At 37.4% G+C, this 25,758-nt stretch overlaps 2 protein-coding genes across 5 annotated transcripts in view; both read right to left on the reverse strand.

Moving 5' to 3' along the window:
- LOC121906856 (interleukin-1 receptor type 1-like) overlaps positions 1 to 17,458 on the reverse strand; it is a 42,637-nt gene extending 25,179 nt beyond the window's left edge. For 2 of the 3 annotated variants that reach the window (XM_042426024.1, XM_042426028.1), the window contains exons 1-2: positions 11,550 to 12,082; positions 4,160 to 4,277 (exon numbers count right to left, since the gene is read on the reverse strand). The gene's annotated coding sequence lies outside the window, so the exon portion shown is untranslated. Of the gene's footprint in view, positions 1 to 4,159; positions 4,278 to 11,549; positions 12,083 to 17,185 lie in introns of those variants that run through there. The other variant, XM_042426025.1, reaches the window with a different exon arrangement.
- A 4,142-nt stretch (positions 17,459 to 21,600) lies between these two features.
- The window catches only part of LOC121906845 (interleukin-1 receptor type 1-like), a 34,098-nt gene continuing 29,940 nt past the window's right edge, over positions 21,601 to 25,758 (reverse strand). For both annotated transcript variants that reach the window (XM_042426009.1, XM_042426008.1), the window contains exons 10-12: positions 24,024 to 24,188; positions 23,441 to 23,586; positions 21,601 to 22,244 (exon numbers count right to left, since the gene is read on the reverse strand). In XM_042426009.1, the coding sequence (XP_042281943.1) occupies positions 21,996 to 22,244; positions 23,441 to 23,586; positions 24,024 to 24,188 (560 nt within the window). In that variant the 3' untranslated portion in view covers positions 21,601 to 21,995. The remainder of the gene's footprint in view (positions 22,245 to 23,440; positions 23,587 to 24,023; positions 24,189 to 25,758) is intronic.

Below are 25,758 nucleotides of genomic sequence, written 5' to 3' on the forward strand. Positions count from 1 at the left end.
TTCATCAAACTTGATTTTTGATATGATATATGATTGAGCTTGATATGTCTATGTTGTAATTCTACAACGCTGGGTTAGAGTGGTATTCAAAATAGCATGCACACTTCACACATGACATGGGGACACTGCACTTCTCACATGTTCACATATGGAAAAAATACTAATAGAAATATCATTTCTTTGATGATTCACTATAACTAAGTTCTAAATTTGTTTTCTCTGTCAAAATTTTAAATTTAGACAAGAATTGAACAAATGAATAAACTGTTTCTGGTTGCAGTATTTGAAGCTCTATCTGTAGCAGAAACTGTATCTGTATCTTATAAGTTAAAAAAATACATTTAACTGATCCTGGGCTTTTTGTTCATTTGCCCAATTAGTTGCCTGTTACATTAGTTAGCAACAGGTTCTGACTGTTCTGAATGTTTTGAGGGATGGTTGTTGCATTGTTCAGGGACAGGTGTCAATGGTCCTGATGTGGGGATGTAAATGTTCTGGGGGGATGGAAGTACTCCTTTAGGTATGATAAGTAGAGAACATAATAGGCTAGTCAGCAAGTCAGTTAATTTGCACTGATATTATTTAGCCTGGAAAATACTTGGCTCTCAGTCCTGAACACTTGGTCCACCACCCTATCTATTCCCTCAGGTTATCTCATACAATATAATACTTATATGTATAATTAATGCATATATTTATTATTATTTGTTTTTACTTTTTCCATTTCTGAATGCAACCAGCAAAGACAGGTCTTCTATACAGTGTGCAGGATGTGATTGTTGCCATCCAAAATGGAGAGAGTGATTTTGAAATGGAATCAGACAACACTGATGCAAGTGACGAAGGGGCAGATGAAGATGCCAGTGAAGTGGACGAAAAAACCCAACAACCCACTGACTTCCCAGCCAGTGAATATCATCGAGCCCCAATCAAACAAACACACTATTCCCTGTGACAAGGTATCGCTTGCTGAACAATCGCACATTTTCCAGTGAAGACCAAGAGAGGACGCCATAGACACTGCAATAAAGGATAAACCAACACGCTATGCAGCAAGTGTGATGTTCATCTTCACTTTTCAGAAGAAAAGAAGTGTCTTTAAGACCATCACTGCAAATGAACATAGCTGAACACTGGGATGGAGATGAAATTCAGTTTTGTAAATACAATTTTATTCTGTTTTTTTTTTTAAATTAATAAATGACTATTCATAAAAATATGACTATTATGTGATTATTATTCATAGTATATACTGTTATGGGGCTAAATAAGAAGTCAACCCTGCAAATTAACCCTTAGTTGTTTTGTATATTTGTTCAGAGAATGTGAGGGAGAATACAGAAATTCTGCTCCCACCTAGGCCCAACGTTGTAATATTACAACATTTCCCTAAAAACTTACTAAAACATAAAAAAATCAAAAACCCTTTAATTCCTGCATCAGAGGCCTCCTACAACAACATCTGAAAGGTGAAAAAAAAATTTGCTCATTTTTTTCTATATTTGGGCTTTACAGGGTTAAAGGACTGTGCCGTGTAATGGGAATTCCTTTTGTGGATAACCTCCCTGTTTTCTGGAAGTGACCTGACTTCTTTGCATGGGATGGACTCCATCCCAACAGATAAGTTAACAACTATTAGCCTACAATATAGAACTCACACTGAAGTCCTGTAAACCATCAAAAGACTGACATCCATGTCATGTAGGAACTGGTCGTGGTTCAGTCATTTCACAATGTCAATACATCAAAATACCCGCCTGTTCCTACCACACTTCAACAGCTGTGAATAGTTCCTGTTACAGTTAGCTGTCACAATAACACAAATAAATACCAGGGTGCTCTTCACAACAGCTCAGCCTTGCACATTAATCTAACACATATCCCTAATCATGGAAGAAACATACACAACCGAGTGAAAATTGGGCCCAGTGAGGCCCAAACCGAAGCCTATAAAGCTAGCACTTATATTAATGATTTTATTTCTGAACATGGTCTTAGCTTTTTATTTTTAACTGAAGCCTGGCTTACTTCAGCTGCTTCAGCTACTTTGTTAAAGTCTTCTCCTAATTTCACCTTTTTATTTTCCAGTAGACAAAATAAAAGAGGGGAAGGGATCGCCTCTATTTTCTCTAGCAGTTTTACCTGCACTTGATGTTCTTTTGGCATTTTTCATTTGAATACTTAGCAATGATTATCAAACCACACCAACCTGTTCTCACTGTGACTGTCTATCCGACCCCCAAACATGACAGCAGCTTCTTATCTGAGTTTTATGAGTTTATGTCCATTGTTCTTTCCAGTCATGATAAAGACATTTTACTTTAATTTTTGATTGATTTTAATCATCATGTCAATGACTGCACTAATTCAAGGGCTTTGGATTTCCTGGATCTTGTTGCTTGTCTCAATATTGTTCGGCATGTACAGAGTGCCACCCACATTCATGGAAATACACTGGACTTAGTTATTACTAGGAGTATTGATGTTGACATTTCATCCATTGCCAAAGTCCCTGTTTCTGATCATTCTTATGTCTTTTTTAACACCACCCTTTTTACATCAAATAATTGTCAAGAGACTGTTGTTGTGAAGTGTTACATTGATGATTTTATTTTCATTATATATGCTCCCACTTGGAAACATTATTAACTATCACCTGTTATTTACCATTTTTATGCTGATGACACGCAATTGTACATCGCTGTATCACCAAATGACCCCAATGCATTGCATGCTCTCATTACCAGTCTAACTGACATTAATGTTTGGATGGGTAAAAACTTTTTAAAATTAAATTAGGAAAAAAATGAAATTCTTTTAATAGGACCCACAATGGCAAGAGAAAAATTGCACTCAATGCTTAGTCAACAGTTTAAAACACAAACACAAACTTGGGAGTGATTTTAGACTCTGATTTAAATTTTAATTCTCATTTTAACAAGGTCATTAAAATATAATTTTTTCATCTCAGAAACATTGCCAAAGTCAGACCTTTTTAACTCAGAGAGATGCTCAAATGCTCATTAATGCTTTTATTACTAGCCATTTAGACTATTTTAATTCCCTTTTTACTGGATTACCTAAAAAGAAAATGGATCATATCACCCCACTGTTGAAGACACTGCACTGGCTTCCTGTATCGTTTAGAATTTATTTTAAAGTTCTTTTACTTGTTTATAAAGCTTTAAATAACCTCGCTCCTCCCTACATCAGAGATTTTCTTTCATTTTATATTCCAGCCAGATCAGTAAGGTCCTCCACCGCTATGCCCCTAAACTGTGGAACGCACAGCCTCTGGATATTAGAATGGCAAGCTCTCTCTGTATTTTTGAAAGGAAATTAAAGACCTATCTTTTTAATCTGGCTTTTAACTTTTAATTTGGAGTAATGTTATAAAATTTAGCTTTAATTTTTAAGTTTAGTCTTTGGTTTTTATTATTATTATTTTATTTTATCACACATTAACAGGTGATGATTAAGTGACATATGTGTTAGTAAGCAGCTGCCTATTTACACACCCAACAGAGACAGAGTTGTTGAGAGTTTGTGGGCCAGAAAACTAAAACAATGAACTTAAAGAGGCTAAAAAAGCTGTGGAGCTGCAGAGATAGACACTTGTCTGTTAGGGAGCCCATTCACATTGTACATAGTAAATGTACAGTAGTCATTTGATCCACTGTTGATATAGAAATGTTGATTAGTACAGTTTTAATCACTCTGTACCTGCCTTGTCCAGACACTGTGGAAATAACAGATCACTAAACCATTTAACAAAACCCATCACACACAGTCCCTCTTTGAGTATGTTTTCCTCTCCCTCACAGGGCTGTTATTATAACATCATGCAATTAACACTGGTATAATTTTACATAAAAGGTACACTTACAGATGAAGCCACTTGCTCCACTGCAGCCTCAAAAAAGAGACAGCATTTTGAAAATACCAACTTGCTTTTTGCCTATCCAAAAAAGTTTTCAACTCTCAGTAATTACATTTAAATATTTACTCTGGCTAAAAGTAATTCTTTTTCTTGCTTTTATCGTTCAGATCTATGTCAAGTTTCTTTTTTCTTAAGTTTAGACAAGATTATGTACTTAAAGTATAATGCATATTCAAATAAACATGCAGCAACAGGGTTCAAATTAAAAAGCTTTCTTACCTCATGAAAGAGTTTGTTGAGAAGTGAGGCAGATCCGGTTAGACTGTCTGTGATGTTCTTCTACAGTGGTTTTATATCTTCTCTGCTATCGCTCAGCAGACTTGGTGAGCAGAATCAGCTTGACATAAGCGCAAGACAAAAAAGGAAATTACATTGCACCTCCCACCCTTCTCCCTCTCTATCTCTCTCTCTCTCTCTCTCACACACACACACACTCTTGAAAAACAGAGAAAAAAATCTTATCTAAATTCTTAGAAATCTCCTCCCATTCAAAGGAGTGAACTACACTATTCACATGAACATGACATGGCTGCTTGTGAGTGTGTGTGTGACAAAACATGTGTTGGCTCAAATTGAGAAGAGAAATGTGGGGAGAGTGTTGTATTACCACGGACATTTGTCAAGTGGCTTCTCAATTACTGTAAATTTCTGGAATAGTAACTATCATGACAGAAGTAGTGGTTGGCAGCACCTCTGGCTTAAGCACATTTTATTTTAATGGTTTTGATCTTCAGGTTCTAAATATAATCAGGCTGCCACTTAAAAATGTAAAGCTCTCCCATGATTATGATTTTTTTGGAATGAAGTGTGGATTAAAGTCCATGTGTGAATTTGCTTATGGATGGCTTTGAGGTGAATATGACATCTTAACAAAACACAATATGAAATTTTGATAAAATATTTGTCTATAGATCCTGTCTAAGTAGTTCAGTGGTTTACGCTCATGTCACTTCTCAACTCCTTTTAGATCCAAAGGTTGTGAGTTCAAGCCCTGCTTAGGGCAGAACTCAGTAGAGATGAAGGAGTCCAGGTGATGTCAATCTGCTTAATGAGCTGTGCTGAGCTGAACAGCTTTTTTTTGTCAATTTCATGCAATTGACAGACTAAATACCAAAATCTGGCCTGGTATTGCTGTGTGACATGGTAGCTCTATACATAGCATGTCTGTCTTACAAACATGAGGGTGTAGGTTCAAATATACCCATTGCTGATTTTAATCTTGCTAGATTTTTCAATAGTGTTCAGCTTCCAGTTATGCAATCTAAATTCGCTCTCAGCAATCACACGCAATTTCTACAGAAATTGCATTTTCTAGTTTTCTTTGTTTTTCTCTTTTTGCCGTGATAAATTCTCAATAGTATGTAAGATTCTAGATTAAACTTGAATCAACTAGAAAACGTTCACTGTCACATTAAATAGCTTGCATCTTGTCAGAAATGGAGGCTGACCAAACAAAACAGAACATACAGAGGACATGAACTCAGTGTGCCAAGTTTTGGTCATGTTTTATTTGGCTGTGCATGTTCCATAGTGACAAAGGCTGTAATCATGCTTAATATAGGCAGTGCATGAAGTGGCATGAAGGTATGAGATAACTAACAAAACCTGTCCATTCACGTTGGCATAAGGGGTGTGCACCATGTTGTTTGTTGGCTTGTTGGTGAAACATGTGAAAACTCATGTGAAAACTTATATGTCATGTCATCTGAGTTTGGAATTCATGACCATAAATGACAGAGAACAGTTTGGAAAGGAGTGACGCAGTTTTCTCGGGCAAGGAATAAATCTACAAAATCAATGGATGAGGCACTGTGTGGTCACCAACTGAAGGTCACCTGTGAGACGAGAAAGCACAAAACTCTGGGGAAGATGCCAAGTTAGTAACATGCATTTATGGTACATGAATGTGTACAGTGGGAGAGGGATGGGAGGAGAGAAAAGCTCAGTGCATCATGGGAATCAAAATCACTGGGGTTTTACTTCAAGACATTTCACTAGTCGTACAAAACACTTAGTCAGTTGTAATTGTTCTGGAGAATAGAGTACACTGGAAGAAAAAAAAAAAAAACAGTAAAACATCTGTCAGCAAAGTTTCCAGATGGATACTGCCAAATTTCAGTAATTGACCATAACACAAAATTACAAAAAAATATAGAGCAAGTTTTACAGTCAAAATTGATTAGATTACAGCATATTATTGTTGATAAATGTGCATTGAACTGCTGGAAAACGGCTGTTTTTCATGTATTTTGACATATTAAAAACAACTACCTTTCAGGTTAACCACTGTAAATTTAGGGCATTTATTACTTAATTTATGAAACAACTCAGTCTATCTACAGTAATTTCCTATTAAAATACTGTTTTTTCATGTATAGTAACTAAGAAATTATGTATTAAAATGCAGTAAGTACATAAAATCAATTTACATTAATACAATCAATTTACAGTATTAATCTGTCATTTTAGAGAACTATTATATTAAAAAAAAGTTCACTAGACAGTGGAAAAACAAACATAGTACATCAAAAATAGCTAAATTTCACTGTAAATTTAGGCTATTTAGGAGTTACTTTATGAAATTGTCCTATTTACCTACAGTGATTTCCTGTAAGATTATGGTTCTCCAAGTTAAAAAAAAAACTTTGACACAATGTATAAATATAGAATATGTACTTAGGAATTTCTGCACATTTACAGTATTAGTTAGCCGGTCGGCCGGCGGAGTATTGGAGTTTCCTCATTGGCTGTTGCTCTTTCAAAATGAATTGGTGCAAGATGATGGAAGCGGAGGACAGAAGCGTGACGCAGAGTGACTGTGTTTCCTGCTCCGAGCTCTGATGCTCTCAGCTCTGGTCTTAAATGCAGAGAAGCAATAACTGATAAATAAAAGATGCTGTTGGACTGTCAACTTCATAATCATTTGTTGGCTACCGGACTTCACATCCAAGCTAACGCTGTGCGCTCAGCTGAAAGGGCAGTTTTTACAAGCTAATACTAGTGATTGCTGTAATAGTAATGTCATTAAATTCAATATAATACAGTACAATGCTTGTGGGTTTGTGTCTTACCGAAGCTGAAACATGTGATTTTATTCACATAGCAACCTACACTAAGTTAATCTGCTACTGCACTGGCTAAACGTTCAACATCCTCATTGGAGCTTATATTAATTTGTCATGACTTTGCTGGCAACTAGCAATTACTGGAAATTATGTTTCCTGTATAGCCTTACGTAGCCCATTAATATTGTGTTTATTCACATTTAGAATGGTAGCCATGATGGCTTTGAAGTTGTGTGGCTAACAGTTTGATTCTAATGGCTTTTCACCAAGTGGGAGACTTGTCAGAAATCCAGATATCTCACACTATAACTACGGTCAAGAGACTGAAACTAACAGTTTTTCTCTACAACGTGGACACACAAATGGCCACAGTGCACCGGCTTCTTTCCCCTCATCTCAACCTCAACCCTGTCATCTTCATCAAGATGAAAAAGAAGAATGAAGAAGCAATGCAAGAAAAAGAAAGAAATAAAGAATTAAATGCTATTTGTTCCTCAAAGTTTTTTTTAATTTATTTTAAATAAGAAGTATGTTCAATTAAGTATTAAGTTAAGGATGTAAGATTTTGGTTTTAATATGATTGAAGATGTACAATGTACACTTTAGATTACAGCCTGCATCTCCTGTACTTATCCTGTAACTACATGTAACAAGAGGGGAACTAGAAGTGCTTTGAAATACAGCCCGCACAACCTGTTATTACCCTGTAACTAAATGTAACAAGAGGGGAACTAGTAGTACTTAAGATTACAGCCCACACACCCTGCAGTTACCCTGTAACTACATGTAACAAGAGGAGAACAACCAACATAACTTACTCTGTAACTACAGAGGACAATGTGAGAACAGTTTGTTTCAATTTTACTTGCCTTAAAACATGGAAGAACAAACTACATTAATTACACAGTTTGTAATCAGAAGAGTATATGAACCATATATATGTGTTCTGATTCATACCTCATGTTTTATCTTTAGCCGTATTTATATTAGCTTTAGCTATATATTTTTTCCTGGGTTGACAGGAGACCGTGCACAGAGCTGAAAAAAGGATAAGCTTGTACATTGAAGAGCCGTAATGCCAGGGAGAAGATTTTCAACATTTTAATGACTTCACAATTGTCAACATGTGTTTACACACAAGTGAGTGACATCTTTGGTGGATGAATTGTGTCCACCGATGATGGGCAGAGCCATGATGCCATAAACGAGCGTCAAGTGATGAAATTTGCTGGTGAGGTGAATGACAGCTGAGACAGTCTTCAGAGGCCGACAGCATCCATGACAACACACTGTCCCCTGGACCTTTGTTCCGAAATAAACGCACAGATGTACCCCATAATTATTTTCAGTACCCCAAAATGAAAAAGGAGCAATGTTTTTTGCCTGTTTGTTGGTAATAAGGTCATTTTGAAATAAAATCATGTCAGATTTATTAAATGCTGCAGAAGTCATCACTCCATCTTCCCTGAAACATCCAGATTTTTTTTATGGTCATACTGTACCCTGTAATAACATAACAGGTGCCTAGTAGTTAAATAATAACTAAAGTATTAATTCTCTCTAAATTCTTCCCAAATTTCCAGATTGTTGCTCAGTAGGTCATACGTGGCTGCTCTGCAGGTGCGCTTGATTTGACTAACTGCAGGAACTGGGCAGAGATAAGCCTCCTAAATTTGCACCCAAAATGCTGTTAAAACTTTTCATTTACAATTTCCACTGCAGCCTCCATGATAATCGACTCTTTTTTGACTCAAACATAGCTTAACCATGTTATGTGCTTTGCTACTTCATTGTCTGTTATAGTTATATTTGTTTAACAACAAATATCACTGGAATCACTACAGAAAATTGCAGATGAACATTTAATATCCAGGAATTCACATTATAGACACTACCACTGACTATCCCTATAACAAACTGGCCACAATTCACACAGTGAACATACACAGTCCAGCCATATCCAAGGTTTGACCTAGTCTTGTTAATAGTTTGCCCATCACTGACATGTCACTGGGTTTTGCTTTTCCATATTTTGATGACAGCCAAAACCCTAACCCTAACCCTTTTCCTTGACAGATTTGCTGACTGGCTGTAGGAGATCAGGATCTGATATGATGTTTACTACGGTAATACTCCCTCACCTCTACTTTTATACAAAATGCCAACAATAAAGTTAATTTAATGAGAAGACAAGAGGGCTTAGTGCCAAATGTCTTGTGATTCGATTTGTGAAGATGGGGCAGAGATTGGTGTACCCCTAGGTACATATAAGAAGCAATGCAGAACATAATTGCCTTTGACGCAAGTAAATTGCTGCACACACTGAACACAACATGATGACAGAGAAAGAAGAAGAACAAGAAGTGGTGTAGGTACGGAAGAGAAGAGGTGTTAATCTGGAAAGTAAATGTGCTAAAATTGCTGTGTTTCTGAAGAGCTGACATGTGTCAACACTTATAAATAGGCTAACACATGTCAACCAACAATGACCAACCAACAGTTTCCAGGTGTGGGTGCTTTGACAGGCATCATATGCTGCTGGTGTGTGTTTCTCTTTAGAGTCAATGCCCACAGGTAGAAACATTTGTGAGGAAATGTCCAGTAAGTAAGAATGTTTACAGTATTTGTGTCAAAATTTTAAAAAGTAGACCACAAACAAGATATTACTTCTGTTTGACAATAATTTGAAAAATACTATTTTTGACTATAAAAAGTGAGAGATGGACAAACAAGATACAAGAACTGTTACAGGATGCATGAGGTCGACTGAGATAATATGCATGAGAGAGATATGATAAAATGTTTCTCTGAAAGAGAAAAACAGGAAATGTTTGTGCAAGATTCGGGGAATCTATCAGTAAGGGTAATTCTTATCAGGACAGTGTTTTTTTTGTGCTAGAAGAATCTAACTTAAGAAGTCTTGTAGGAACTCAGTTATAATTTAATTTTAAACTATTTAAAAACTGAATTCCAAACTAAAAATTCCTCTTGGGTGGATTTATTTGTGATGAAAGCATAAAGTGTGTGTGTTGTCGAAGGTTTGCAATGGTGCAGATGCAGGTTCATGGTGGAAGTACATGATGATATTGTATTCAACAACAACAACAAAATTGCGAGAGAGGGTGTTAAGAGAGGTGAAAAAGTGTGTAATTATTGTTGTAACTATTTGTTGATTCTGTGCCTACCCACTGGCTGAATGCTGGTATGACCTTGTGAGACCTTATGAGAAAGGAGACATGATATCCATTCACCAAAAATAGGTATAAAATTGGGTAACAGAACAACAACTGAAAAAAAAAAAAAAAAACTGAAGGAGGTTGCCTCCACAAGTGTGCCGACAATGTACTGTCAGAAACCATCTTTTAGTTGTCATCTTGTTTGGGATGATAGACTGTTCAATCAATAGGGGGGCAGGATTCAGGAAATCTCACGATTCGCTTCGTTTTCTTGGGGTCACGATTCCATTCACAATCAATTTGCGATTCAAAATGATTCGCGATTCAAAATTGATTCGATTTGCGATTGTATATCAGTTCTCAATTCAATACATTCATAGATTTGATTCTAGATTGATGTTTTGAGTTACTCTTTCCATTTGACTGCAGCAGACACTTTTATAGGTCTCAAATAAAAAAGATCACACTGAATCAAATGTAAACATTTACTACTCAATGTCAACCTGAGTAAGATTTATGTTCCTTTAGTCCACTTAGTTAATAGCGGCCCTGAGACAAAGGGTAAAATGAATACTTAATACAAAAATAAAAATGATTGCAAAGATAAACTGCTAAGTGTAAAACCTCAAATAATTTAAATTCCTCCTTCAATTCACAAAATCAAACAAACAATAGCTGTCTGCTACATTTAGCTGCAAAGCGCATACAAGAAAATTGATCCCTATAGGCTAACTAATTTTGTTTCTTTTTCTTAATTTCTCATGCAGATTACCATCTAATTGATAATTGTATATTTACTACATGAATATAAAGTAATGAAACGGGCAGCTTCGCTATTTACTGAATTTTATTGACTGTTTCAAAATGCAGAACAGCTGTTTAAACGCTTGTTACGCTGCTGCATCTTGTTGGCTCGTTTTTGGCAGTTTGTCATAAGCTTCAAGGAGACCACGTTCTTCATTGAGAGATAATTAATTTCTCATTCCCGTCCTCAGATAACCAGCTGGCAGCACACCTGTTGTGTGTTAAACTGCGGGGGTGGAGGGCTGCAGGGGCCGCAGCGAGAAAGTTGAGCCAGAATCAACTTTTGGAGAAACGCAACCTGTAACGCTGTACAACCTGCCATATGACAAAAAACATTACTAGGAAGACATTTCTCTTCCTTTGATAACGTTAAAAGTAAAGTTAGGCTTTGCTCATTTCAAAAAGACGGGAGAGAGAAGCAGTGGTCGAGCGAGCTAGAGAGTGACTGAAGAGAGGGAGCGCTGGTAACGTTAGTGAGGAAGCTGGTGAATCAGATCAATAAAACGTTATTGTCTTACTGTTTCACAGTGGTTACAAATAAATTAAGCCCACAATGGCACAAACCTGCGGAAGTGCGTTGCAGCGCCTGATAATGGCATTAGTTTTGTCAAGCCCCTTCTTCCCTTCGGCCTAAAAAAATCCAGGATTTGTCCAAATGATCGCCTTTAGCCGATGGACCAGGTTGTATTTGTTTTTCTGTCAGGTACTCCATTGCCCACAGCCTCTCCATGACACACACTTCACTTCCTTCTTGCCCCCGGATTTGGGTCCAGGGCGGCGTCATTGCGCCATCTATGGGATTTAGCGAGCTAATTCATGTCAGGAAAAAATGGAAAAAAAAGCGCCGAGGCAAGACTGAAAAATGTGAATCGATTCTTGGAATTTCTGAATCGATTCTGAATCGGCAGAGATAGAATCGCGTTTCTTATGTGAATCGATTTTTTTGCGCACCCTTAGAGCAGCATAACTCAGCCCTGCTTATCCTATAACTGTAGAGGAAAAAGTGTGGGAAATACTCATATGTCGCAATTCCTCAAAGTGAAAGCAGTGTTTTAGTAGATCGTTTTTAAAATGTTTTTATATGTTAGAAACATGTTGATGTTGCTGCTGGTCGAGGTGGAGCTGTTTAATCTGTATCAGTGCATCATACTTAATAAACTAGAAGAAATTATTCATTTTAGAAATTAGCAAGTGCTCTAACTGGAAGTCTCCACAATTCTTCATCTGAACACATTGTTTCACGTTGGCTTAAAGTTCAAGTTAAATTAGATTTTCTTGGCATATTACTTTCAGATTTGGAAGTGAGTCTCAATTTTTTTTGTTTTGCTTTGTAAAAATACACCACATCAGACTTTGTCAGGGATAGAATGCTTATTCCTAATGCTTAGGGTTAAAACAGCATCAGCTGTAAATGATCCCCCTGGCGATGAATCAGCAGTTACTCCCCAGTTCAACTTTTTACTTTGGTGCATGGGAACTTTTTGGCTCCCATGCACTTGAGCTCCTAGCCCTGCAAGTTGTTTTAAATGTATATTTAATATCTCTCAAAGATTTTTATAAGAAACAAATATACTGTTTGAGTGTTTTTGATAAGTCGTACTACCAAACTGCTAAGAGTTGTGATTTTTAGTGGATTCCCTCTGCCCCGGCCTGCTCCCGCTGGAAGCCCTTCTGCTGCTTCCACTGCAATTTGTTGGCAGGCCCAAAACTGGGCCTGATCACATAATATGGATTCCAGTGGGTGTATTGAAAAGCTGGAGAGATTTATGGAGATGAGCTATCAAAAAGCAAATGGGAACATGTTTCAGAAAGAAACAAATTTTAGGAACAAAGACACAAGAAGATTCTAAAGGATATCAATGAGGATACCTGACCCTCCCCAGGCAAAAGAGCATGTTCTGACAGTGATGGGAGTGAACCAACAATGGAGGTAGAAATTGCTCTACTGCAATCCATTGATAAAAGGCTTGCAAAGTTTAAGATATTGGATGTCATGAGAGAGGAATTGGGCAAGTTCAGAGCAAGCCCAGAATAAAGTCAGGTGCAAATTGATGATTTGATGTCTGGGAATGTGGTGCTAAAATGCTTAATTCAAAATGTGGAGAATAAGGTGACTACTATTGAAAAGTAGAACAAGCAGCTAAGAGACACTTTGCTTAGCACCGGCGACTATATTCACAGACCTTATTGATTGTGGACAAGCTGTGCATAAACAGCCAGTTGTAGGGACTCAAAGGTTACTCTGTTATTCTAGATCAGTGTATGGTTGATGGGTTGTCTAGCCCTGGACTCATGATGGGTTTTTTTTGTTTTCTGTAGCATGTCAAAGCCAAGTAGGAAATGAGTACGCTCAAATGACTTGTCATTACCATTGTCACATGGACTTACAGTATAGACACCAAATATACTGTGGAAACAGTGAAACAATGCTTTTGTATCTTCTCTCCTACACTCAGCAAATAAAATGTGCTACAGAACAATTCCCCTCCTTAAACACAACTCAATATTTTATATCTAACCAGAAGAAGTCAGTAGAAATGGACATTTTACTTAAAAGGACAGCTTGCAAATCTTCATTTAATAACCAAATGCTCCAAATATTCCAATATCTGAGGTTTCAATATACAGTGATGAGACATACTGATCAGCGCTGAAATGTTGCTGAGGCAATGATTTATAACAAAACGTCTAGCTGTGGTGACAAAACAGATCACCTCAGCTTAACTATCAAAGCACTGAAAGAGGCCTGGACTGATTGGCTGTGGCTCAGGAGTCAGCGCGGGTCGTCCACTAATCGAAAGATTGGCAGTTTGTCTGCATGTCAAAGTGTCCTTGGCCAAGATACTGAACCCCGAATTGCTCTCGATGGCTGCACCATTACCCTGTGTGGTAGCTTTCCGTATTCGGAGGGTGAGTGTGTGTGTGTGAATGGGTGAATCTGGCTTGTAGTGTAAAAGCACTTTGAGTGTTCGGAAGACTAGAAAGGCCCTATGTAAGTGCAGTCCATTTACCATTTACCATTGAACAGTACCATACAATGTGTGATTACACTCTGACATTGTAGTAAATGCAAACAATACATCAAAATAGAATACAACCAAGGCATCCACTTTGCATATAAGCAAAAAGGACAAAGAGCAAATTGAACTTCTATGGAAAGGGATTGTTGCATGAGGATAAATTATTGCTTGCATACAGACAGATCTGTCTTTGATCTGATCAGCAACAGCTAAAATTAATTACAGTAATTTGGCAGATGCCTACATTTAATTATTTAATTACTTTTTGTGGGTGCTAATGTCATAGATAATGTGTACTGATTGATTGGTCAGTTTGGTGTCACAGTGTGGCAATGTATGAGCTGCTCCGGCAACCTCTTGATTGAAGAAAATCATAAAAAAACATGGCAGAGTTTAGGAGACATGAGAGTGATGCTCAGAAGCAAAAGGCTCAAAAAGTAGAAGAAAAGCGAGACCAGGAGTTACTTTAAAAAATACCAAAGTTTGGTATTTTTCAAAAGGGCTCAAAATGACCATGTAGTCGGTGAGAGTCATGTGACTCAGACACTTGAAAATTCTGAGGCAGCTAGCGCTAATGTTAGCTAAGTGCCTCAAGAGAGTGGCGTTACCTAAAAAGATGACCTTCTTATGACAAAATGCCGATTGTGAAGTAGAGCAAATACTAGCACCACCAGGGCCGGACATTGACTTGAAACAACTGAAACAAGTGCTTCAACAACAGGATCCCTTGCTATTCACAACACCAAAAGGCAGCTTCTGCCACCACACAAGCTGGAGAGACCACCAAAGATGACAGTGAGGATACCGATCCATGCGACACTGACCCTGGTGAGTTGATATGGGCAACTGCCATGGACAACGTTATGATAATGCTATTAACATGTTTGGCACCTACAAAGGTCTGCAGGCTTGTATTAAAGAGATTGACACAAGATGGTCAGCTCATTCTGAGGTCTCAAAAGCACTCTCTCTGAACTATGCTAATATCCAGCATTCATTGCAGAAAATAATGGAGGGTGATAACCAAAACGTGACTACAAGAAATGAAGCACAGGCTCTACACAAGAAAAAGTGCATGCTTAAAACAGCATTTGTGTGTAACTAATTTTATCAAGATTTCAGAGAGCGAGCACTGCCCTACAAGCAACATGCATCTGCATCGCTGTTCACACCATCATTGACAGACTATTGGGGGAGCTTGACAGATGATAGTGCTCATATCAAGATGTTCAGAAGTGGTTCAGTTTTTTGAACACATTCACCTCTACTTTTGCCAGTGAGATCCACATACTGGCACTGAGGCAGCAGAGGAAATATTCAGTGGACTTGGAGGAAAGAATTGCTGAGTAAGCCGTTAAGTTCGGGGAGTTTAAATGCAACCAGAAAACAAATACAGTATATCTGCCCTTCAACTGCTCAATCTAATACGAAGATGGAATTTACAGTTTGTGTTCCATAATGTTGACATCGCTCTACATGTACTCCCAACAATGCCAATGACAAGTGCCAGTGGGGAGCGATTATTGTCCAAGTTTGGCTTGGTCAAGACTAGATTGTGCTCAACCATGCATCAGGAAAGACTAAGCCATCTGATGCTAATGTTCACTGAGAGTGGCATTCTTTGAGAACTGGACTTTAAGGAGTTGATCAGGAATTTTGCTGCCAAGAAAACCAGGCATTGACACCTCTGAGGGTCAGTCAGTGTTTAATTTTTACTGCTTGTTATGATTACATTAATATGTTCTAGATTGTATATGCAGCCTGCAATGCATCTGGTGTGGTCTGTTGTATTGGTAGTAGTGTTTGCAGTTGTGCTGACATTTTTGGAGAGAGATATTTGTTCTGTTTGAAAGATGTAAATGCAGTACGTTTCATGTGGTGAGGCTTGATTTAGCAATACCACTATGTGCATAGGTAAACTGGTTGGTTGAGGTGGTGTTGGATATGTGGTTGCGAGGAGTTTTGCTAAACCAAAAGGCTTAGCCAAATCCAGGGAGCCTATTGCAGGATTAAATTGCCTAAACAACTTGTTGGTGCTGCTCATGCTGCTAGGCAGAACTGTGAAACAGAGGAAGGCTTGTGGCACTATAGCAACCAGACAGCTAGATTATACACACAAACACACACCATAAACACTGCTTCAAACACTGTTGTTTTTGTACTGTACATTCTTGTTCCTGGAAGTCAGTCCCTTGCACCTCCTTCCAATGACATCATACAGGTTGTGAAAAACGGCAAGCTTTAATTGGTCAGGTACCAAGTATGTCATGTCTCTTGGCCAAGTCACGGCAAGAATTTATGACTCTATTATTGCCTTGACATAATGGTATCTTATCACACAAAAATTTTGTGTAGTCTGAACCTGGTGTAACACTTGCTCAGGTTTCTAAAAGAAGAAGCTCAAGTAACTCACTGTTAACTTCAGAATGTTGAGGATGTCTTTCATATCTGCTTCGTACACACATACACCAAACTGTGTTTTCATCAATGAATTTAACATTCCTATGGTTATAGCTTCTGTTGAATACATTATATTGTATGCATTTATATTAATGGTTATTTTATACTTTCTGTGTTGTTTTTATTCTACATTGTATTTTTTCTACGACTCACTATAGAATCACTATAGTTACGTAATATTATTGGCTATCTTTAAAATCCAACGAGTTAAATAGCTTTTCTGGTCTACTACAGCATATCTGCTCTGTAAATAACATGTCCTGTGTTCTCCTTTGAGAAAAAAATCAGGAACCAAAAGGAAGACATATTTATTTGACTCTTCCTCCTACAGATGTTTGACCTGTTGTAAAAGTATGTCTGGTCAAACAGGAAAAGTGGTCAAAGTTATAGATGATGAATTTTTTGTAAGGTATGATATATTGATCTGGTATTGTTTCACTAAATTTATACAGTGTCTACAACACTCAGACATGCTTTTGCACGGAGATCATGTTTGCTGAGGCAGATATTTCTGCAAGATTTTAGGTATTAAACTAGTAAGTTTGATTACAGTTTACTTTATCATGCTTTTTACATCCTATATAATACTCCTGTAAGAAGAACTAACTAACTAAAGAGCTAATTGTTTAAGTTTCCCTCTGACATGCGTTATTTTGTGGCATTCATTTAGGTTTTCAAGTATGAAATAAAGAGAGAGAGGAATGTCAGGTCCTCACTTACTAGCACATGGCATCCATCCGGTCCTGAATTATTCCTCCATAACACACCAAGAAACCAACCGAACAAAACGGACAGTAAAGCAGTACTTTCATTTCGTTTCAAAAAGCTCACGATCACGTCTTTGCTGCACGTGTGTGTGTGTGTGTGTGTGTGTGTGTGTGTGTGTGTGTTTGTGTGTGTGTGCATGCGTGCGTGCGTGTGTGTGTGTGAGTAAATAAGATAAAGCAGGGCAGTGAACATTTCCATCTGTTACCTGCCTGACTGCCTCCACCTAGCGACCACAACCCACATCTGTCCACAGTGCAAACAGTCTCTCGTCCGGACGTCAGTCTGCGTGCTGCGACTGTCCAAATCCACGATTCATCAAGTCCACAAGGGACCTCAAGCTTTTGGCATTTACTTTTTTCAGTTTTGTTATAGGTTAAATGATGTAGTGAGGTATAATGTACACAGTAGGCTAAAATAAAATTCTGTAGGCCTGTAGATTTTGAAGTTTTTTTTTATCTTAAACTGAGGACTTTTCCAGGTTAATCAGTGCAGCATTGTCATGACATTTAAATGAATTCATTATCAAATAATATTACTAAAACAAGTAAACCAATCTTTCCTGAAATTTATTTGGAGGATAAAATCTCATAAACTGAATAAATGTATTCTTTTTCATAGTAAGGAGGACATACTGTAGACTTTGCAGTAATACTTAAAAGATGTCTGGGTACTCAGAAGTCAGTCTGGGGCTTTATTCCATGTAGGTAGCACTATTCTGGAAAAATACCACGAGATCTGGATTTATTTATTCATCATTGTGAATACTTTCAGCAAGCGCTTTTGACCAGAGGTGCTTTGTGCACAACTTTCTACCACATAGGGCATTATAGTAATATAATGCAGATGTTATCAGTGGTGGAATGCCTGTATTGTATAAATGGCACAGTAGGGAAATGCTTGTCTACTGCAACTGCAATTTGATTTAAAAGTAAGAAAATAGTGTATGAACAATTTGTAGTTTTTTTCAGTGTTACCTTTTAAATAGAGACTGTGAATAGATGTCACAAATTAAATTAGAAAATGTGTCTCCCCCTACTGGATCAAATCTCTAACAACAGATACATTAAACGGGCGTTTATAGGCTAAGAATATCCCCAAAATGTAAATTCTACAGAAGTTCATTAATTGCTGAATGATGTGGGCTGGAACAAAGAATGCTTCCTTGCCTATAAATATGTCTATAATATTACTGATTCCCCCAACAAGCATTGCAAAATCCTTATTCTGTTGTGGCAAAATTGATGGATGCGAGTTACAAGTGCTAATTTCTAGTACTAAAGAAGACACTTTTCTACTTTTTTTTTTTATCAATGTCAAACTCATAAATGTCACTACCGTCTGCAACAAATACAATACAATACAATACAGATCTGGCTGACATTAATCTATATTTTTTTTGAAAAATGACTTTACCTTGATAATATGAAGAGAGCAAAAAAAAAAAAAAAAAATCATGAGCAACTTCAATAGTGCTGTGGTATGTTTTTTTTATTCATAAGCAGATGTTTGTGACAGAAATTGATTTTATTGTCAAATTTTAAATAAATAACAAATATAGCTAGTCTTCTAGAAAAAAGAATGACCCCAAAATTTAAAAAAAAAAAAAAATTGGTTACATTGGTTCATTTTATATTGATTTATATTCTTATATATTTGGGGACTTTTATTACTCCTTGTAGTAGCTTATTGTGTATGATCTTCAAAAACCGGAAGAGCCAGCAGTTATCTTCAAATTTTACAGAACAACCCTCAATAGAGCATATATACACACTATTAATTACATAATCAGACTATACATAGATGCTAGATTTCAAAGAATCTGCACCTCTGACACATTCATTTGAAAATAAAACCACACAAATGGTCACAGAATATAAATGACGTCTACATTCAGGAGTCAACTTCACATCAGTACAAGCTAGTGACAGCAGAACTCTGATATCAGCACAAAGTTGACGAGATTAAATGAAAATATCAGTGGTGCAGGGAAACACAATAAACAAACAAGAACAGATGCGCTTCCTAAAATAAAGGCTGTATCATCTCACTGATAGCAGTGAGAGTCCTGCCTGTGAAAACCCTGGACAGCTCCCATATCACTGGAGGTCCCAGGATCAGCACCTTGAACAGTGGTCATGAAACCATCAGAAAATGCAAAATTTTGCAGAATTATCTATATAATCTACCGGAGGAAAAGCAGGATTACATTAAAGACTGTAGTCTGAGCTACTGACAGTCTTGAATCTTTATCACAGCTGTACATACTTTCTTAGCTGTAGCCTTGTTATGATCCAAAAGCCACCAACAGATTCAGAACCTGGTGGAAAATAAAACCACAGCAGAAAATAATCATCATCTTAAAATATGGCTCTCCAACAGCTTGTCATCAGCTGATTAACAGTATTTCTTTTCCATGTTGCTGTAGCCAGGATTTTACAAATGTTAAAGTCACCAGTGCAAAGTCTCCCAGTGTACACCTCTCACTAAAATTGTTCATATTCCTTATATATATATATATATACACTTTTACTTATATTTTTTTATATTAATCTTTCTAAAAAAGTTGTTAAAAAGCGTAATTTTCCAGAAATGCAGACACCATGACATCAATGTCTTCAATGGCAGCTATGGCCCTGATACAGTATTTCATTTCATTGTGCATTACAAAGGAGAGCAGCTGGAAAGAATGCATGCAGGTCTGACTGATGACTATAGTACAGGTATTCTACACCTCGCCTATCTATTGCAGCAGACACATTCAGTTGACAGGCAATACCTAATGTCCTCCTCAAGAAAAAGACTGGATAATTGTTTCTTTTAATAATGTACACTGCAGTGCAGTGTTGTAGTACTCGAGTCCAGAACTGATTTTCAGGACTTGTGACTCGACTTGGACTTGAGCACTGATGACTCAAGTATTGACTGCATTCGGACTCTGACGTTGGAGATGAGGACTCAGACTTGTTAAATGATAAAGAAGTATACGTTTTTTTTGTTTGTTTGTTTTTGTTAGTTTTTTTTGTAACAGGCCCTTCTAATTTGGCATAAGATATTAGCTATATGAATTAGAGATGCACTGATGAATTGTCCACTGATCTAAAACGGCTGGGTTTCAGCTGATCAGCTATCGGTGACTGGCAGATTTGTCTCATATATGTAAGATTTTTTGCCGGTCAAATTTTTCAAACATAGCCACACTATAATACACATCACACATACAGTGGCAGCTGCGGCACAGACAGTGTAGCCACACACACACAACATGTTGTTGGTGTGGAAGTTCTTAAGTGTGAGTGAAGATGACACAAAGCTCACAATTTGTTATACCTTTAAGTCCAAAAATCTTGCATAATTCTTATAAAGAAAGAAAATCAGAATCTGCAAAAATTGGAATCAGTAGGTCAGACTTTTAAAAAACTGGAAATCAGAATTGGCCAAGAAAATTACAATCGGTGCATCATTAAAGGTTCTGTATGAAGGAATCAGAAATTCCCTCTCATTAGTGACATCTGTGGCCATTATATGATGTGCATTCAACCTCCTGGAGCTGTGTTGTTGTGTGGTTATGCCAGTCGTATGTTGACATTAGCGGTAGAGAGGCAAGGCACTTGAGAATGTGCAAAAATGTCACTTCCGTTGGATTTTCGCGGATAATCCATCCTGGGCCCTTCACATAGAAATCAGTCCACAGGCTGTTACAGACAACTGAGAAAGTCAAGGAAGGTCTGATTTTATACGTTACATTACTACCTGTTCACTCATTGGCAATAAAAAACCATTAATACATGTAAATTGCTTCACAATTCTACATATAGCACCTTTAATATTAATATGAAATGGTGACAGCTGTGTCATTTTTATTTAATGTAGCCTTTTTTATTTGTATGTCAGCTCTTTTACCATGCTAGAGTGGTACTGACTCAGACCCAACCTTGATGACTGGGACTCTTTGGTGACTTGGCCTTGGACTGGAACACTGGGGACTCGAGACTCGACTTGGACTCGAGATTTAGTGACTCAACTACAACACTGCTGCAGTATATCACTCAAAATACGAGGAGTTTGACTATTATGAAAAGATTACAAGAAGTCGGTGCGTTTGCATATTATTGTCATGAGACAATACAAGAATGGAACGTCGATAAGACTAAAGAAATGGCAGTTGATTTTCACAAAGATAAACCTGAGGCTGGTCATGTGATGATATGCACAGGGTTCTGTGGTCAAACTTGTGGATCATCATAAGTATTTGGGAGTGATCTGGTTGACACTGAGTGACTACATGGATCATGTCATAGGTGTAAACACTGTTTATAGTGCATAAAAAAGCTCAAGTAATTCACTGTTCATTTCAAAATACTGAGGACGTCTTTCATATCAGCTACATACAGATATACACTAAACTGTGTTTTATCTCTTTCTTCCTGAAGAGATTACTCAGACATCAGTGAATTTTAACATTTTTATGGTTATACCTTCTGTTGAGTACATTATGTTGTATGTTTTTTTATGTTATGTTTATTTTACACTTTCTATGTGTTTTTATTTTACATTATCTTGTGGGTATGTAGGTTGGGTGTGATCACTGAAATGTTAATTATTTTATGGATAAATAAACATAATTTTGAAACTAAACTCTCATCTCTCTCTGGATTTTATCTGCATTATACTGACATTCTGTATACATACAACTGACACCTGTGATTTTCTTCACACATCTGTGTAAAGGGTGTTATGGGACTGGTGTCGGTCCATAAGGGTTTCAGATAATAGCAGACTGTGGAGATTTTGAGGATGGCTTGGCAGGCATCAGGTATCGCACTCTCTTCCAAAAGCGCGAGTTCCATGCAGCAGCACCCCTCGAACCCTCTGGCCACCTAAGGGGGGCGCTACTGCGAATCAGGTGCTGCAAGCCAGGGGGAAGGTGTGTGTATCCCTGTGGCCCCGTGTCCCCCAGCTGGATCAGAATCACATTCATTTCCCTCTGGAACAGCGCATGGTGAAGCCCCAGCTGGAAAATGATCAACAGCAATTTATTACTCATTGAATGCTTAATATCAAAGAAATATCAAGCAGTATCAAAGAATTATTTGGCAATAGTAGTAGCAGCAAAGCTAGTATTGAAGCCTGTAATATCAATGACACCTCATCATTTTTTCTTTTAGCCCAGTTTTCTTAAAATATGACTTAATTATGATTACATGATTACAACTTGATAATCTCAGAATCTTAAGATAACAAATCATAATTTTCTGGTGCAGTCATTACTTTTTATGCAAATTAATCTACAGATAATCATGTAATGATAATCTAAATTTTATTTTTATAGACACAACTTAAGGCAGAAATCAGACAAAATGTGTATACTAACAGCTCATAATACATTTAATGATGCAACATTCTGCTCTCACAGATCTCAAAGTAACAATATTCAGTGTATGTATGTAGGGGAAATTCCCCTCATGTTTTGAATGCAGACAGTACAAACCCTCAAACAACAGCACCAGCTCTTTCTTCAACCCCCCAGGAATGCTGGCCAACAAGACATCAGTGAGATTCCCAAACTTCTCACTCTCCAGACCATACACAACAATTTCTACAAAACCTTCATCAACTTGCTTAAACCCTGGTGCTTTCATAATTTGTAACCCCCAACTGGCAATTCAGAACTAAGCTGTTGTATCATTGATTTGACTCGCTGCTTCTCAGGTAACAGTCATCTCATCTGTTTTTCAGGTCTCTCATACTAACTATACAATAGATAACTCGGCATCATTCATTTGAATCATTCACTAGTCATGGCCTTATGTACCAGTTTCTCCTTTCCCTCTTGTGTCTTGTTTTTGTAAAATGTTGTAGTTGTAGTGTTTAGTTCTTGTAGCTGTAGTGTTATAAATAAATATCCCTATTTATCGCCAAGTCATTTTAAATGGTAAATGGATCATAAGTGGAGCACTTATATAGCGCCTTTTTACCGTAACGGACAAAGCACTTTACAATGTTTGCCTCTCATTCACACACACACACACACTCACACACCAATGGCAGCGGAGCTTTCATGCAACTGGAGCAACTTGGGGTTCAGTGTTTTGCTCAAGGACACTTCGGCACTTTGACAGGAAGAGCTGGGAATCAAACCATCCATCTTGCCTAAACTGTTTTAACAAACTGTTTTAATTTTTTAATCTGCATTTGTAAGACTTTTACCTGCCAGTCAAACCCTCCTACTACTGGGTTTTGGGGCGAGGTGGGGCGTTTGTCTGTGACCCCCATCCCTGATCCTGAACCAGGGGTGAGGATAACCATCAGTCTCCTGCTCTGCTTCATACGGTCCTCCACCAGCTCCAGATGGTCTGTGGGGTCAGACAGAGAGCTAGTTTGTATTGTTTCTGAAAATGGTTGCTAAGGCTTGTTCCATCACAAAAATGCTCCAGTGTTGTAAAGGACACTTTCCGAGAAATTTCAAAGATTGTTTTTCTGGTTTTTCTGGGTTTTTTTTTTAAATTGAAACCACAATCTAAACGAAAAAAACAAAACAAAACACAATGATGATGTCATATGATATCATATGATGTACAGTATATTTATATGATATCATTAATTCTTATGACTTAGTCTTAGTCTTATTCAAAATATTTGAACAAGAGTCTTGGTGGACACAGCCAAAAAGTATTTTTCCCAGGATTAGTAATGCAGACCTTGCGGATGAAATTAATCACAGTGTCACTTCAGATTGTGTTTTGAAGAAGTCATATATTGGAGCCTGTGTATCCAAATAATAATAACTCACCTTCCCCTGGTATGTCATCCCTCCCATGGATGAAAAGTCGATAGCCGCACTTTTCCTCGAGCACAGAGGGCAAAATCTTTGTGACAAACTTGCAGAGTGTGTCCTCAGTGACATTGTCTCCACTCTGCATCTGGTAGACCACGTAGGCATCGAACGACTTTGCATCTGTGAAATACATGGTTGTGTACAAACTTCAGTTAACTTTTGAAATATTGGGTTTTTTTTCCCTTGTGATCATTATGACCCACTGCAACCTTGTCATCACACCCTGCAATCTGCTGTTGGTGAATATGAATTGTCATCATACAATTACAGTGCTGAAAATAGTCCTTTCGAATTATAGGGCGCATGAACATTTTGAAACCTAAATGTGAGCGTAGAGTTCCTGGAAAAATAGAGAATTACAGTGAAACTGTTATTTGTTTTGTTTGGACTTAATTCAAACTCTCTCATCTGGGTGTTTCGAAGCTTAAATCAAAGCAATGTGATTGAAGTGGGGTTGCAAAACTACAGCCAGAAGATCAGTAATATGTTCACTGATTTGTGAGAAAGAATTTCGGTTAAGAAACCCAATGAGTAACATTCAAAAAAAGAAAAGAAAAAAAGAACATATATGAAACTATGCTCCTGTGAAGATAAATATCCCTGCAGATCCACAAGAGCACTATACATAATTGTAGGTCACAGAAACTTACACTTCGCAAAAAATATGTTGTGCAGCCCTGCATATCTACTGATTGATTAGTTCAACTTTCTGTCAGGAGGCAGGTTTGAAACAGACATATTAAAGGTGCCCTCTGGAGTTTCTGACCACTAGTAGCGCTATGGAGGAATGTGTTTAAGCATAGGTCCCTGTTTTTCTGTCTATCATGCATGCACACAAGGACACACATGCACGCCCACAATCACTATTTACATTTCTGGTGTCAGTTACATGCTATTGATCAACAGTTTTATTGTGGTCATGCACAATGAAATGCTGCAATGCACCAGCAATGGCAGTAAAGTATAAGACAATGCACATTTTAAAATATTACAAAAATTCACTTTGTAAAGTTTTATGTGGAAGAAAATTTGCTCAACATGTTTCTTAGGCCTCAAGGATAAAAACATTACTTTTCTTTTTTTAAAAAATCAGAATCAGAATCAGGTTTATTGCCAAGTAGGTTTGCACATACAGGAATTTGCCTGGGTGTTGTTGTGGTACATAACAGTCAAAATATACACAAAATTAAGTAATCCTAAATAATAAAAAAAGAAAGACTTTACAGTAAAAAATATGTAAAATATATTCTAAGTGAGAAGAGCTGTTACAGGTTTAAGTTTTAAATAGAAGAGAAAGAGATGATATGTACAAAATATTGACCAGGAATAAACAGTATTTATACAACACGTAGTTCCGACCAAGCAATTTGATTGGTCAACTAGACATTTAGAACATACTCAAATCAGCATGACAGCACACTAAGCCGTGCTCAAATGAAAAAAGCCTCATCACTAAAAATATTACTCCGCCATTAATTAGAACTACAGACCGTGATGTTGCACTAACAACAACAGTCATTTCTGGGTAGACACCTGGCGCCTCGTTCCTGACCGCATCACTGTCGTGCAAACAATGGTGGTAAAGCACACCCTCTCATGTAATATTGCTTAAATGCAGTGCGCAATCAATAGTAATAAGTAATACAGGTTGTGTTAATGTAACGCACCATGTTAAATCAAAGATCACAGA

Source organism: Thunnus maccoyii, chromosome 11 (assembly GCF_910596095.1).
Source record: "Thunnus maccoyii chromosome 11, fThuMac1.1, whole genome shotgun sequence".
Lineage (NCBI taxonomy): Eukaryota > Metazoa > Chordata > Actinopteri > Scombriformes > Scombridae > Thunnus > Thunnus maccoyii.